The sequence below is a fragment of the Colius striatus genome, chromosome 1, assembly GCF_028858725.1.
Source record: "Colius striatus isolate bColStr4 chromosome 1, bColStr4.1.hap1, whole genome shotgun sequence".
Lineage (NCBI taxonomy): Eukaryota > Metazoa > Chordata > Aves > Coliiformes > Coliidae > Colius > Colius striatus.
Window position 1 is genome coordinate 203,060,333 of NC_084759.1, and position 16,550 is coordinate 203,076,882.

The 16,550-nt window shown below is 43.2% G+C and overlaps 1 protein-coding gene across 1 annotated transcript in view; it reads left to right on the forward strand.

The window, feature by feature from the left end:
* Nucleotides 1-16,550, forward strand: part of SFMBT2 (Scm like with four mbt domains 2) — a 104,264-nt gene that overhangs the window by 47,943 nt on the left and 39,771 nt on the right. Inside the window, exons 6-8 of the mRNA XM_061989471.1 lie at nucleotides 203-300; nucleotides 12,950-13,051; nucleotides 13,665-13,812. Coding sequence (XP_061845455.1) covers nucleotides 203-300; nucleotides 12,950-13,051; nucleotides 13,665-13,812 — 348 coding nt within the window. The remainder of the gene's footprint in view (nucleotides 1-202; nucleotides 301-12,949; nucleotides 13,052-13,664; nucleotides 13,813-16,550) is intronic.

The window sequence follows — 16,550 nt, forward strand, 5'->3', positions numbered from 1 at the left end:
CAATCTTCCTCAAATATGCCCTTGCAAGTTGCTTTTGTGTTGAATTTACCCATGCTCCACAGCTTGGAATAGACACACTGTTTATTTCACTTGTACTATCCATTTTTGTGACATAGGAACTTAAGTCTTTCAAAAATGTATGATCCCTGAACAGTCAACCTTTTGTTTTGTTGTTTTGTTTTTGTTGCTGTCATCACTTTAGATATCTATTCTCTGAAGACAATATCTGAGTGGAAATGCGCTCTGGAAAAATCCCTTAATGATGCAGCAAATTTTCCTCTTCCAATGGAAGTGTTTAAGGTAAAAGAGACACATTTTTCCTTCACTTACAGAACCCACAATGAATAATGTCATGCAATGTCAGTGGCTTATGTTAAACTTTTACAGCAAAGGCCGTTGCTCTAATACGTCAACACGAAAAGCCACAAGTGAGGTATTTGTATAAAATGCAGGTGTTTTTGCAGACTTCCCATTATTTCATGCAGTCAGTGTTTTCTGGGGACTGGGGGTCATCAGCACTGATTTCTCCAAAGTTATTTTAACGTTTCTTACTCCGTTAGACCAGTGCAAAGGCCTCATATACAACTGTGAAATTGTAGGGCTGTGAATGTGAAAGTTGACATAAGCTGGACAGACGTCTGTGAGTCTTGCACCAAATTTTTCATCTGATCAAAAGCCACAAAGCTGAGAAACCTCCTTCAGGGACCTGTGGTGAAAGTGGGAAATGATATTGCTCCTACATCTCTTTTTTTTTCCTCCTCATTCTGGTTTGTAATAGTTAGAGATGTGCTTTAGCCCTGAGGCACCAGCTTTAATTTCCCATCCAAATCTGCACTGCTTTTAATTGTGATGGCCTCAGATAATCCTGGGCCTGTCTGGTTTCTAAAAGTTACATCCTTGCTGTGATGTCATGGGCAAAGCACTGGTGGGTGTGAAAAGATGCTTGGGGAGGTGTATTCAAGCTCTCTAGCTTCCTTCCCTGCCCTTAAGCAATGTTGTGCTGGGACACCTCAAAACACCCCCACAACTGGTGCAGTTCACATGTAGATATGGCACTTAGGGACATGGTTTAGTGGGGAACTTGGCAGTATTAGGTGTGACTCAGTGGTCTTTTCCAACCTAAATGAGTCTCTAGTTCTGTAATTGGAAAAAAGGCACTCATCACATCCCATCCTGGCTGGCATGCCATGAAACTCCTGTGCCACCTTCACCTTTCTGCGAGGATGTAGAATCATACAATTGTTTGGGTTGGAAAAGACCTCAGCACCTCATCTGCACAGCTTTTAAATATCTCCAGGGATAGGGACTCCACCACCTCCTTGAGCTGCCTGGGACAATGTCTAACAACTCTCTCAGGGAAAAAGTTCTTCGGAATTACCAATCTAAATGTCTCCTGGTGCAATTTGAGGCTGCTTCCTCCTGTCCCCATCAGGAATCCAAGCTCCTTGCCTAGCTGAGAGGCACTTGAATTAGCAACAGGAATTTGGGAAGACTTTGCAAATGGCCCAGACTCATTTGCTTGCAATATGAAAGCTCTACTAGGCTGGGAGAAGTGGGAAGATTTGTGCATTGGCTTTTGGCATGGATGTGGATTTAAGGAGCCTTGTGTTATGATAGGAGTGGTATATGGAGGGTTTTGATTCTCTGCCATTTATTTCACCCAACACTCCAGTCCCTCAACTCCAAAAGTTTCCCTTTTCAGTTTCAAGATCAAAAATACATTGTGTGGGGCAGGGATTAAATCACAAAAGGGAATGCCTAATGTGTCAATTTTATTCCTATCTATGTGAAAGAGTGAAGAATGTTTAAGATGAGCCTCATAAAACATCCTTTTTTTGAAAAACTCTTTATAACTAACAGCTGTTTTACTGCCTTTTCTCAGCATGCCAGGCTTATACCCACTTGTTTTAATTATTACATGAGGATCATACATACAAATTGAGCAAACCCCAGTTGCCATGCTCTGTGGTTGGAGCTTGCAAAGATGTTCCTCTTGGAAGACAATGCAAAACATTGTGATGCTTGAATGAGGCAAGAAGAGGGTTACTTTGGGGCCAGATGGGACAAAAAGGCACAATTAGGTCACTGGGGCTTATTTATATGTAATGGAAAGGCTGAGCACCAGGTGAGCTGAATTCAGTGTCTGGTGCTATGTAGGCCCATGATTCTGGTGCTGGAAAGGTAGGAGAATGAATAAATTATTGGTGTGTGGGCATCATTTTATTCTGCCCATTCATAGTGAATCAACCCCATCTTGTCCCCCTTAATTAAGGAGAAAGATATGAGAGCTCGTCCATGCCTGTGAGCATGTCTTCCTCTAGTAATCACTTAAACATGAATTAAGAAAAGGCTGTAGGAGACTAAATGAGAGTTAACTTGTCTGATTTTACAAGAGAAGCCAATATTATGTGTGGCACCTTCAAAGAGAATCCCAGATCCCAGCAAAAAGTCTTGAATCCAAAGATGTCTTTTTAATTTCTATTTTTCTTTAATTGTTTTAATCTGCAAACCCAGCACAGAAGTAATGTCTCTACATGGTGCCTGGGGCTCTGTGCTACTGTAACTTGTCATGTGTTAGATGAGATATAAAACACAAGGTTTGACAGCTGGCAACTGTGAAAGATCTTCTGGAAAGCTGGGAATGTTTACTTTGGCGGACATGGTAAACTGCACACCCAGCAATTGTATTCTGCATTTTCCACATTTCCCTACAGAAATCCGTCATTGAGGAAGGTGTGTGTGCTTGCTCTACAGACATGAGTGGTCCTTTGGGTGAGCACACACACATATTTGACGAAGTTATGACTTAAATGACTGACTAACGTGACCATCAAACTGATCTGAGGTGGTGGTGCTGGGAAAGTTCCGTGTTTGTCGTGTGAGAAGAGGCTGCTCTTATGGATCTGTGTCATGGGGTTGCTGTAATGGTGGCTCCTGTAAGAAGTTGCTCAAAACTTTCCCATGGCTCTGAGTCAGACCCACCCCTGGGGCTGAGCCAATTGGGCACCTCCACAATCACTTTTTAAGAAGAAGCAGCTGGAAGAGGAGGATTGTTCTTTTCTGGGAGGTAGTGGAAGGAATTGAATGAGAGAGAAGTGGCCATGCAGACCCCAAGGCCAGTGAGGGAAGAGAGGAGGAGGTGTGCTGGAGCCGAGACGCTCCCCTTGTATTCTGTGATGAGGCAGATCTGTCCCTCTGCATCCCATGGAGGTTGATGGTGAAGCGAGATTTGTCAGCAGCTCATGGAGGACCCCATGTCAGGGGTGACTCTGCTTGGAGGGGCTGTGACTGTGTGAGAGCATCCCTGCAGCAGAATGTGCCTGGAGTTCTGCTGCCATGGAGGAGGAAACCTTCAGGGAGGAGTCTATACGGAGGTGTAGCCCTTAGGAAGGACTCACACTGGAGAGGTTTGTTAAGGGCTGTATCCTGTGGGAAGGACCCCACGTTGGAGCAGGGGGAGAATATGAGGAATCCTCTGAGCAGAAAGAAGCAACAGAGGCCATCTGTGATTGACTTACCAAGACCCTCATTTCTTGCCTTCCTGAACCACTGAAGCAGGAGGCAGAGATATGGGGAGCAGAGAACTGAGCTGAGGAAGAAGGGAGGGATGGGGGAAGGAGATCGTAAAGTACTGTTTGTTTTTTTCCTTTTTCATCATCCTGCTCTGGTTTTGCTTTCTGTTTCTTCTGTTTCTAGTTGATAGTAAATTAAATTGTTTTCCTCCTTGAGTAGAGCAGTTCACAGAACCACAGAATGGTAGGGGTTGAAAAGGACCTCTAAAGATCATCTAGTCCAACCCCTCTGCTACAGCAGGTTCACCTAGATCAGGTCACCCAGGAACAAGTCCAAGTGGGCTTTGAATACCTTCAGAGAAGGAGCCTCCATACCCTCCCTGGGCAGCCTGGGCCAGGGCTCCTTCACCCTCACAGTAAGAAAGTTTTCCCTTGTGTTTAAGTGGAACTTTTTGTGTTCCAGTTGAGTCTCTTTTGCCCAGAACCATCATTGACTCTGAGTCCTCCCTGCCTTTGTCTCTGTCCACAAGGCCTTTGGTGATCTTTCCTCCTCCCATCTCGCTGGGGCTTTGCTGTCATACAGAAGATGGGGATGTGTGTGGGATGAGTGAGCAGCTGCATGGTGCTTTGTGGCTTAAACCATGACAGTTGGTCAGCCCGTGGGTGTGGTGGTGGTGATGGTTTTGGTTTAATAGGGTTGGGTTCAGCCTGAGACCGTGTAAGCCATGGATTTGATCCTGAATTATCAGTTCTCAGAAGTGTGTCAGAGCTGAACTTGTGTGTGGTTGTTAGCAGCAGAATCCTTTGCAGTACAGCCCTGATCCCTTCTTGGCACCCAAGGAGAGGGCATCAGCCACCAGATCACACGAGCTGGTTGCAAAAATCAAGGGAGAAAGCTGCAAACAGGTTCTTTTCTTTCTTTTTTTTTTCCTCCTGGTGCTATTTTACACTTTGCCATATGTTGAAAGTGTTTGTAAAATGCTTTAAGATCCTTTGAGAAAAAGAGAGATGTTCAGCTGCCAGAAAATGCTGCTATTATGTAGCTACTAAACGTAGCATTTTGCAAGCTACACATCCTGGAATCAGGTTTTCTTCACAAAAACTCACACACATTAATTTGTCATTCTGTTCTTTTCAGAAAACATGTTAAAGAAAACTACATAGAGACAGGATTTTCAAGGATGTTTGAATGGTTTTGAGCACAAATCCTTCCAAGAGGCCACAACCCAGGGAAATGTGTTCTTTGCTGTTTCTGCTCTGATATCAGGGTGCTGTAGGGATCTCCCATGCTTGTCTAGGTGCTGGTCATAAAGATAGCTTAGGCTTCAGAGGACACCTGAGAAAATGGCCAAAGCTTTGGTTATGAATAAGGATGGTCAAACTGTTACCAGGGCCTGATTTCAGGTTAACCATTTCAGTGGTTTGCTTCAGCGATGGCCTTGCTGGTGCTCTCTAAGAAGCCAGCCTCCAAACAACACCTTCTAGTCCTTATATTTATGAATCAATGCCTTTTTTAGACTTAAAGCCCTGTAGCTTACATAAGATGAATGCTGGACATGGATCATGAGATTTAATTTCCTAGAGAGAGGAAGACAATGCCCTAGGGATCTCTGACATCTCATTATGCTTGCCCTTCTTTCCTGTACCATATCTGTGTGTCCCATGCAGATGCTGTGCATCCTCAGGTGTCTTTCATCTCATCCCAGACACCTCTGTTTAGGCCATTAAGTCCTACCCAGGATTTGGTGTGCTCATCATCTTTCCACTGGTGTTGCATATGCATATCTTATTACCAGTTCCCTCTGATTGCTATAAAGTGGGTCTTGATCTCGAGTTTGGCTGGAGTTGTCACCAGTCACATCTGTAACCCAAACTCAGTTAAACTACTTGGAGAGCACAGATGTTTAGGAGGGTGAGGTGTTATCTAAGACAAGTGGCAATTCCTGATGTACAGCCTTTGGTCCTATTCCTCTTTTCTCTTCCCTTTGGTCCTGCTTTCCTAAAGATGTCACTTTTTTTTTTCCAGCTTGAAGTTGTTAAGACCAAAAAAGCTCTACACTATACCCAGCCCAATGTGCCCATATTTCTAATCAGAGCTTTTGGATGTTTCCTGTAATCATAGAATGGTAGGGTTGGAAGGGACCTTTAGAGATCATCTAGTCCAACTCCCAATTAGTAATAGTATTAATTAATGCTAAGACTAATGCCATGGAAGGAATTAATTGGGATAGATCTCTCTTAAGGAGAGTGATGGAGGGACCAACCGTCACCCAGGGAAGAGCTGGCCCCTTGAAATTCAGGACAGAGTGGTGGTTCTAGTTCTGTACTTCAAAGTATGATGACAAATATTAAAACTCCTTTCCCCACTCTAAAGTATAATTCTTCCATCAGAGAAATGGTTCATTTTGGTTAAAAGAATAAAAGGGACTGTTTTTCCAAGACTTTGATTTTTTTAATGAAGAACAACATCTCTTACTAAACCTTTTGAGTGTTTTCAGGTGGGTTTTTTTTCCCATTATTTGGTATTCTAGAGGAGTTTGTGTAAGAGTTACTTTTTCCTCAGAGACAATCCTAACCTGACTATCTGAATAGATTTGAAGTCCAACAGGATTCTTTTTGTCTTTAGTTCCCCTAATAGATGACCATGGACTGATGCAGTAGCTTAAAATGATCACGCTTTTGGTTTTACTTGGAAGCTGGATCCCAACATAAGCAACCCCCAGCCCCTTCACACCCTGATGGCTTGGCTGGCCCTCGCTGCACACACTGTGCTTTAATAACCTGTGAGTTGCCATGTTGTTTGCAGGCTGCCAGATTATTTAAACTCCATCTGTTCTTCTCAGTCCATAGCACTCGCCAGCCCTTCTCCCTGACTGCTATTTGCCTGGCTGGAAGGTGTGCATGGCATCCCATTCCCTTTCTCCTTCATCTGCCTTTTGACCTACTCCTGTCTTGGCTCGTTAAAGCCATTTATCTTTGTAAGACCTAATACCCATAATTAGATGTATATTGCAAAGGTCTTTACAAATAGAGCTACTTTCACAACTCTTGGGAGCAAGGATGTGTTTGATACCAAAAGTGTTAAGCAGGCAGGATGGAGTCTACTGATCCTTCTGTGCCTCAGGAAGAAGTTTTTACCTCTCCATAGCTCCCTCCTGACCACAGGAGAGCAGTCCAAGGAGGTGAATGAAGCCAAGCCCCATTTGAGATGCCCCAAAGGTTTGTATGGCAGCACTGTCAGGGTTGAAAGAGAAATGGCAGAGACAGTTCAAGCAAAGCAGATGGGCTGGGTGAGAGTCATGTCCCTTGCCCTTCCCCACCCCTCTGGCTGTACTTTCAGCGTATGTGGTTTTCTTTCTCCATTGGATGCCAGGGGTGTCTCAGGATGGTGAGCAGTTAGCAAAAGGGCCTGATCCAGTTTACTTATTGCATCCAGGTTCAGTGGAGTTTGTGTGTGACAATCTGAGCTCTTGTCTCTTGCATCCTTGGGCATGGTGATGTTTTCCACTGTAAGGGGCTAAAGTGCATCTGCAACCAGTCTGCTCCCATACTGGTGATGGGTGATACCTTAAAGTGACCTATCTGATGATTTTTCTCAAAGCAGAAGTCAGCTCTGGTCCATAGCTGTTTTGTAGGATAGTTGCAGCTCCCAGTGTGCATTCAATTTGTTCTGATCCTCTCCCAACAAATTGATGATTTCTCAGTGATTTCTGCTGTGACGTTACTGAGAGCAGACTCAGTCCCCCTTCAGAGCCGAGGTACTTGATTAGGGGGTATGAAAAGAGACACTAATGTTTTCACTTTGAGCACTCAAATAAGTGTTCCCACTGTGTTTTCCTTTCCACTTGACATTCCCACCTGTGAAATGGGACCCATGTGTGTGACACAATCAGGGTTTGTTAGCCAATGCTTATGCATCCACCTGGGCTGGGGAGTTGTTTTGTGTTTGGTTTGGATTTTGTAACATCTTACAGCATTCAGGACTGCCACACCACTCCACAATCTGTCTCTTTTTACCTCTGCTGCCCGTGCTTCCACCACCCAGGCAAATGAAAGCAAGGCACTGCGTAGGAGGGAATCTTTGCCCTAATGCCATCTGCGGCAGGCCGAGCCATACGGAGAAGGTGTATTTGGATTTAGACCGGCTACTCTGCAATGTTGCTGTTTCTATGGTAACTATTTTTTATTCAACACGAGGAGCTTAAAATCTGTAGGGCTAAATTTGATCCTGAGGCAGAAGCATCTGCAGTTTTTAAGGGGCTCTTCAGTAGGTGCAGTTCGTAGCTGGCTCTTGGCTCATTACTTCAGGGTCACGGTATCTCTAAAGCCTCCTTCCCAACACCCTTTCCTCATCATCCCACCCCACATCTCTGCATTTTCGTCTTCCTGTGACTGCACTTGTCAAACTGAGGGACAATTTGCTCGTATTGTGTCTTACCAGGGGATTTTTGTATCCCTGCAGAGAATGTGACTTGAGGGAAATTGCTCTCTGTTTAGTAAAGGAAGCTGGTGAATCGCAAACAAGACTGATTCATCTGCAAATAAACACAGAGGATTGCTGTTAGGTTTTTTTTCCCCTCAAAAAAACAAATGCCAGATTCCTGTAGAGGCAGTTGAACCACTGCTATTACTGTGTTGGTGACTGGTTACCACACATGAGCTTTGTGATTAAATTAGGCTATTAGAAGCAGCCAGTTTCTTGGAGAATTAGTGAAAACACTGGGGGAAGCAATTTCTTTGAAAACAAAAACTGAATCAAATGATATGTTTCCAATCATACCAGATGGGGCCCCACTTCTCCTGTGTCTTTTAGTAGGGTAAACCAGAAGAGATGTCACTGAAGGCAGTACCATTTTACACTGTTACAGTTGGTGAGGATTAAAGGAGGCCCAGGTCAATCATTTATTAACTGCTTGGTGTTTCTAATCAGCCTCTCAACTTCGCAACTTTTCAGTATTCAGGCTTAGTTCTGAATTTTGCATGAAGTTGCAGTCTTATAATTGGTGTGAACCTGGCTATTCTCAGCTGAAAGAACTCTGACTTTCAGAGTATTGGAAAATTAGAGTCACATTCAAGCCTTTTCCTATTACTTAGACACTGCAGAAGGTACTGGGTTTAAAATGAGACAGCTCCAGTGTTCTATCTTGAGCAGAAAGGGCTAAAATTGAGCATTTCACAACCTGGAAGTGATGCCCTTCCTTGGGATTGTGGACACAGCCTGTATTGATAGTACTATGTACTAATAAGCAGCCTGTACTATGGCTTCCCTGAATGTCACAGAGAAAAAGGGCTTAGCCAAGTCTCGCTGCTCTGTCTGCATTACCTAGTGTGCTGTCAAATTGCCTGAGCCCCACTCTGGTGACACCGACAAGTTTGAGTTTATTTACACTTTGCTGGGTAGAAATACTCAGAAGCCAGATTTAGCAAGGTATTTAGGTGTCAGAAAGGACAAATGACTATGATGATTTCGAAGTATGTTTTTGAGTTCAGGACTTCAATCCAGCGTATATCCTTAAAAGTCTGAACACTGTTGTAGATCTGTTTGTGGATCTCTTTTGGAATGACAGTTAGACTCTCAAAGTCATCTTATATTTTTGAAACCTGCACTGCTAATGGCTTGTTAGCTATAAAATAAGAAATTATGTGGCTATCTCAGTAGCTGTAGAAGAGAGTTGGGAATTAGGAGCCTGGTTCTCCTCTCAGCACCATTGCTGACTTATTATTTGACCTTCAGACATTCCAGCTTTCAGCCCTGCAGGTGACGCTGGTTGCAGTGAACTATTGCAAAGCCCATCAGTATTTTTGCAGAAGGGCTGCAGAAACACATACTGTACAAAAGTAGAGATAATGATGTAGATTCGTATCAGATTGGGGTGGCCCAGAGGCTCACAGCCTCTGCACACTGGCAAATGTGCAAATGCATGCTGCTCTCAGACTGTGTGGGGCTGAGTTTAATTGCTTCTTGGGGTTTGTAGTGAGATCTCTGACAGCCCTGGCTTTTGCCAGTGGGTTTGGGCTGTAAGTGGCAGACGGTCGGCGGAGAGTTATGCAGTTCTGCATTCATTACCCGTGAGGGCCCTTGCAGTCTGTAATCCATCATGCTAGAGATTGTGACCCTTTGAATGAGCAACTATGGAGCTCATACCATGTTAATTCATTGTGCTTTCTGTGCCATGATTTTTCACTTTGCTGTAGGGGACTCTTCTGCATCCTTGTTGAGCCAGCATACTTGACTGTTCTCCAGAGGATATTTCCGTCACCCACTCAGGGCTAATGAAACCTGGGGCAGGCAGTCTGCTGGTGTAAATCCGTGTGGTCAGCATTACCTGCCTGTAGGAGTAAAGGTTCACCGTACATGAGGCTATAAAATACTCCAGGTGGTCAAAAATACTCTGCCTGTTTGTCTCCATTTCAAAGCAAACTGAAACTTACTTGAAGGAGTTGCTAGAAAATAGTGGCTGGTGACAGCCTCGTAGGTGGCTTTGAATGCTGTGAAATAGTGGTGAAAGGTCAGAATCTACCACCCATAATCATTTTAGGCATTTCTTTTGCTTGGCTGTGGAGCCTGGTGGGGACCAGGGGAAAGTCTCACACTTCCAGTCCTCTTGTAGCTGCTTTTCTTAACCAGACATCTTGCTTGTCAATGTGAATAAAGGGAGGAGAGAGCAGTTCATTATCTGATATATCACTTTGAGCCTAATACTAATTAAAAGCTTTGCCTTCACTTCTGTGGAACTTATTCTTAGAAATTATGTAAATTAATTGGAGTTTTGAAGAGGAGCATGTGCCAAATCCTAAGTAATTCCCTGCTGGCTGAAGCAACTTAAACACTGGAACCAGAGAATGGCATCAGGATCTTTTTTCCTTTTGTGGCTGCAAAAATCTAAGGCTGCTTCAGTAAATTTTGATGCTTCTCTTTAGTAAATATACAGGAGAGATCAAATAGCCAGACCCTGACTGTTTGCCAGAGAGGCAGGACATAAAGGCTTTTTCTCCATGAAAGCTTTTCCATCTGAAAAATGACATTTAACACAGACAAGCTTTTTACTTCCGCAGCCTTTTCCCAAACAAATGTATATTCCTGCTTCAGAGAAGATTTTGACCCTCAAAAGAGAGATGTACCTGAGATCCTGTGAACTCCCCTTGCGAGTTCACTCTTGCTATTAGTTTAATGGGGAAGATATTTACATGTTACACTGAATGAGAAGGGAGATTTGATCCTAAGGTACATGTTGTATGGAGAAAAGGGGAGATGCTTTTGAAGTAAAAGAGCTTTAAGTGTTATTTGCTTTTATTTTTTTCTCCCTTGCCTTTGAAAAGGGAAAAACAAATACAAGAAGCAAAGGAATGGATTCAAATAAAAATGAGAAGCAGTATGGTTTGGTCTTGGTGTATTTTGGTTTCAATCAACAAATCACTTAATGTTGATGAAACTACTTGCATGTTTAAAGATAAACATGATTAAGTGCTTTGGTGGATCTTGGCTTATTAAGCCCTGAAACTGGATATGAGCGTGAACTGAATTGTGGAACTTTGGATGGGAAGATGCTGCAGTGTAAGCTGCTTCCAGATGTGCATTTTGCGAAGGTGCTGTTTCTTTACAGCTTCACCCTAAGGATTAAGATGCTGGGTGTGGATCCTTACACAGGAGGAGACAGCCCTCCAATCCAGATGCTAATTGTATTCGGAGATTTGAAGTTCAGTGCTGGTGTGGTCTGAGTTTTGCAGCCAAAAGCCTTTTCAGTATTAAAGATGGCAATTTTGATAACTTGTCCCTCCAATGCATCCCTGGTACTATGCAACCTCTATGTACAAGGAGCCTGGTTCTCTTCCCTGGTGCAGACTTTTATTCAGTGAAACGTTCTCTATGTAAAGCTGTTAAAAGTATCCTCGTGTCTCTCTGGGGCTTTAGTGATATGGAAGCCCAGCAAGTGTAAGTATGGCTGATGGTTATTATACACTGCAGGACACTCAGGTTCCTAAATGTTTGCTCTTTCCTCAGCTGTGAGTTCTCTGGGCTTGGAGACATTATTACTAAATCTTCCTCAGTTTCCCCATCAGGATGTGTTTCTCCTGCTGTGAGACTAGACGCATTAAGGTTTTTCCTTTGACTGCTTTTTGGTTCTCACATACAAGCCTCTGTAGCATTGCAGGTCGGTAAGACGAAAACAACAATTCATTTAGCTGTGATCGGAGCTTGTAAAAATCCTTATCTCTAATGGCAGCAGGAATGTAAGATCCCAAAATAGACCTTGTTAAGTCTACAAGTGAAGACAGTTCTTGGGAAGAGAAAAGCACAGTGACATACAATTTCAAATCAATAGAAAGTCATTTTAGAGCAAGAATACAACATGTAGCAGTGAATGTAGATGGGAATGACATTGCTAACCACTTACTAGATGGCAAGCTTTCTGCATGTAGTTTGGAGTCGTCTGTATGTGTGTGTTAGGTATAACATCAGCTCTTTTTATGCTTGTACTGGCCAGTGCACAGATGGTTTGGAAATACTGTAGCACATTTTTGTTGAATGAACACTAAATATGACCACTACCCTGGAATTAGAATGCCAACTTGTACACCTGTACACCATAGATCATGAGGAATGAAGTAATTTGGTAGATGTCAAACACTGAAGTGGTAGTAAAACAGGGGATTGAATCTGGGTTGGTTCTGAGTTTTGGGACTACATCCTGCTGCCATCCTCAAACCTGCTGTGTGGAACCCTCCATGAGTCCAGCCCTTTGGGTGCAGCAGGTACTTCAACACGGTTGCGTGTTTCCCTGCCAACATGTTGTCGTCTTGTCCGTGTTTTGGGTCCAAGTTCATGTCTGGACCTTAGTCCATCTTTAGTCTCCTGACTGGAGAAAAGACCTTTCCGTCTTGCAGTGCATGGAAACAAGGCCAGATCCTTATTTTTATGCCCTGCAGGAGTTGGACATCCATCAGAGCAAGTCAGGGCTATCCTGAGCTGTTTGCATCTATGTTGTGCATTACCCTTGGGGATGCCAGGTTGAGTCCTGACATCTCTGGACCTTTAGTTGTTTTCAGACGATGGCTATTAGAGGTGAAGAGTCTCTGCCCAAGGGAGGTTTTCAAGTAACCATTTCTAAGATAGGTCTGCATTTTTGTGAACACAGTCTCTTTGTTGACCAGATTCAAGTTAGATGCTGCTGCTCAGGTAAATACACATTGTGGTTTAGATATGATGGTTGTGGTCCTGCAGAATTGTCCTCTAGGAGTGAGGCTGTCCCCTTTCTGTGCTGGGGTTCCCATGAAAGGAACATAGGACCAGGAGTGCCTAGTTGAAGCCAGAGCCCAGTCTGGTAATCAGCTAAGTGACGAAATCCACATAGACACATTTCAGATAGATTTTCAACCCCTCCTTGGTGGATGACACTGGCATACCATGTGTTCTTCTTCCCCATCTCTTCCCACAGGACCATGCTGATTTGCGAAACCACTTCTTCACTGTGGGGATGAAGCTGGAGGCGGTGAATATGAGGGAACCGTTTCATATCTGTCCTGCATCAGTGACCAAGGTGAGCTCCTAGAAAGGAGGGACAAAAAGATCCTGATTAAGAACCTCTCGTCTATTTCCAACACAATTAGGAAAACTCAAGAGGGATATTTAATTGGCTGGAGGACACATTAAGAAATATGTTTAAAATCCATGGGTGTTCCTTATTAATGGACTGTTTTATTCCCACAATCATCACTAGCTGACTATATGCACTTAGATCTAGTGGAGAGGTCCATCTACTACGTCCATGCAGACAAAAAGAGATCCCTCTTTTACCTGTGTCTCTCCTCCATGCAAATATGTTCTTCCTGCATGTTTGGTAAACCTTTCATCTGGATAGATACAGTAGCAGGATATTTAAAGCACACTCTCAAAGAAGGAGGAAGGCTGTGGGGTCTCCAGGATCACTTGAGTGACCCTGAACCCCAGGCCTTTCTCTTGCCTCAGTTTACCCATTTAAAAAACTCAGACTTTGATTCTTTAGTAGAAACACTGATGAAAAGCATTAGGTGAGAATGGCTTACTTTTAGAAATACTTTGATTCCAGAGCCTTGTTGTTTCAGCTTTCCACATTATCTAATGCTACAGCAAACATAACTTCTGATTCTATTTTCTTCTTTTTCACCTCTTAGGTTTTTAACAATCATTATTTACAAGTGACCATTGATGACTTGAGACCTGAACCCAGCAAAATCTCAATGCTTTGCCATGCGGATTCCTTAGGGATCTTGCCAATACAGTGGTGCCTTAAAAACGGAGTCAATCTCACACCTCCCAAGGGTTCGTATTCCTTCTCGGGGATTTGCAGGTTTCCTCTGAGGAAAGTTTGCCTGTGATTATTGCCTTTAAAGCCTTGATGTTGTTTACTGCAGAGTATCAGCCTAAGTGTATCGAGCCAGAGCAGCTCTCTTGAGTCACTGGGGCTGTTCTGGCTCATACTAGTCGATGAACATGCAACCGTGTCTTGATGTCTATGTGCTTTGTAGTCTGCAGCAAGCTGTGCCAAAGCCTAGTGGATTCCTGTCAAATGCATCTTAGTGATGCTTCATGTGTGAAAGGGGCATTAAAAGTCATATCATACTGGGGGCAAACCAGGCCCATCCATCTCAGTACAACACCGAGGCCAAGCAAAGCTCCTAAATCTCAATGCCTGAACTAAGCTCACAGGTGCCTGCCCAGGAACGTGTAGGCATTTCCTTAGCTGTCTCAAAAAAATCCCAGGTGAGGGCAAATTGCAAGTGGTGTTCAGGTGAAACAGCCTCCAACCATGCTATTTCCCAACTTCGTAGCAAGGCAGTTAATTACTTGCAATTTCAGACAGCCAGCTGCCGTGCCCTAGCAATATTTCTTTGCTTGCAAAATGTCTTGGTTCTCAGAAATTTTAGTTTTTTCAAGCTGGCTGGGCTGTTGACCCTTTGCCAAAAGTTGATGTTGCTTGAGAGGAAAAGAAATGCCTCAAAAGAAAAAAAATAATCTCAAGTTTTGCACATGCAGATTTGTCTTCACTTTGGAAAAAATATTCTGCTCTGCCAAACCCAGGGAAGCAAAGGGTTATTCCCTACAAGGGAATGTATGTATGTCCATATGTATGCCTTCTCTCTGTATATATATCTTATGTATGTGCAGAGTGTCTCTTCAGCACATGTAATTTGAAATACCCACCAAAGCCCTGCAGTCCCTGGTGTGCAGTTGCATACAGTGCATCCATGATGATTGTGTTTTTTCAGAGCTTCTGCTGAAATAAATGTGCTGTCTGGATGCTTTAGCTCCCTCCTACTTAAATCCAGGTGTAATGATAATGCCCATTTGAGTACTCACTGGTATTGGCCAGAAGAGTTGCTAAAAATGAAAGTAAATGGAATATTTTGCTTTTTCCACCCCAAATTCACACGTAGCTTCCCCCACACCGACTAATTAACTAAAATAGACCATAGGCATTCCTCTTTACAGGATCATGGCCTAATAATTTCCCATCCATGCTGGTACAAAGCCTGTCTGAGATGCTTTTTAAGGGTCAAGTGCATGCAAACTTTCTTTTATGCCAACATTTGTAGAAGTAGCTGTAGCATCTGTCATACAACTGTTTTTCAACTTGGCCAGTAAAGTCTAAGGGATGAGTAGATGTCTGGTGATTGCTGTCCAGCTGGGCTCCTGAGAAAGAGTAGCAAATCTCCTCTTATTCCCCTAATGAAAATAAAGTTTGCTTTCAGCTGTCAGAACAGAAATTCTGGAGGGAGGCTATTGAGAAGGCATAAAGCAAGTGGCAGATAGATGCATGCTGTATATCGCTGTATTTCTTATACTGTGTATGAGACCTGCATGCCCAAACTGCATCTTAGCACCTTTGATATCAAAGATCTTTTGGCAGACACACTCTTTGAGTCACTAAAAATATCAGACAGTGGAATTATTTCTCTTTCAAAAAACAAAAAAAAGGCCAAACAACAAAACCTCACAAACCACCAAAAAAGAAATCAGAGGGAAAGCGAAAAGCATCCAAACCCTCATTGAGGGAGCCAGTCTTCTCTGAGCAGAATAATGCCAACTGTGGATAAAGAAATAACTGGGACTGATATGAAAGGGCTGCAGCACTGTGAAAGTGAGGAAGGCTGTGGTGTGAGCTGGCTGCTAATGAGCAAGTCTACAAAAAGAGGAGAAAAATCTCACCATTTCCACCCAAGTCTCTCGACAGCTCTACCTGTCCTGAGGTGTCCAGAATTTCCTCTTTCTGTTTGACCAGCCTCCTGCTCCCCAAGTGTTCACACCTTCCCAATACCACCACCCTTAATAGAGGATGTGTTGGCAATATTTAGTGTTGCCCAAATAGCAATTGAAGGAGTCCTTTTTGTGGAGAGTTTCTTTACTATATTATATTTATTTGCTTGGCATTTTTGGTTAATTTGTTGTTGACAGTGAGGTTTTCTGATGTATAAATGAGTGTATTTCATCAGCACACTGTGCAAGGTTGAGGTATTTATGTTCATAGTCCTTTACTTGTCTGATACCCATTCTCTTGCCTTTTTACCTATCAGGCCTTTGTTGGAGCCAAACATACAGTAGATGAGTCATGAACAGGAGGTGCAAACATGTGCTGCTAGAAATAGAGAGCAGTATTTTCCTGTAGAGTGCCAAAAATGAATACCCATTTACTACTGCTGTATAAACATTGAACAAGCACTGTTTATATTTATTAAGGCTAGATTTATAGACCACTTCTCTTTAGAATAACAACCATTGTTCCTTTTTTATGAGCTATTAAGAGAGGGGAAAACATTTCAGCAGTGCTCATAGTTGTAAGGCTCGCTAAGGAAATGACACTTCCAAAACCTCCAGTACATTTGTATTGTTAGAGTTGCTTCTCATTAGGTTGCTGTGCTCTTGCATGCTGAGAGCTGAGGTGGCAAACACAATGAGGTTTCACAGGTTTGAGGAGCAAGCAGTTGAATCACACAAGCAAAGCTTTGAACGTTATGAGTTGGGCTGAGCCCTAAAGGATAACAGTATTTGAATGCCATGTA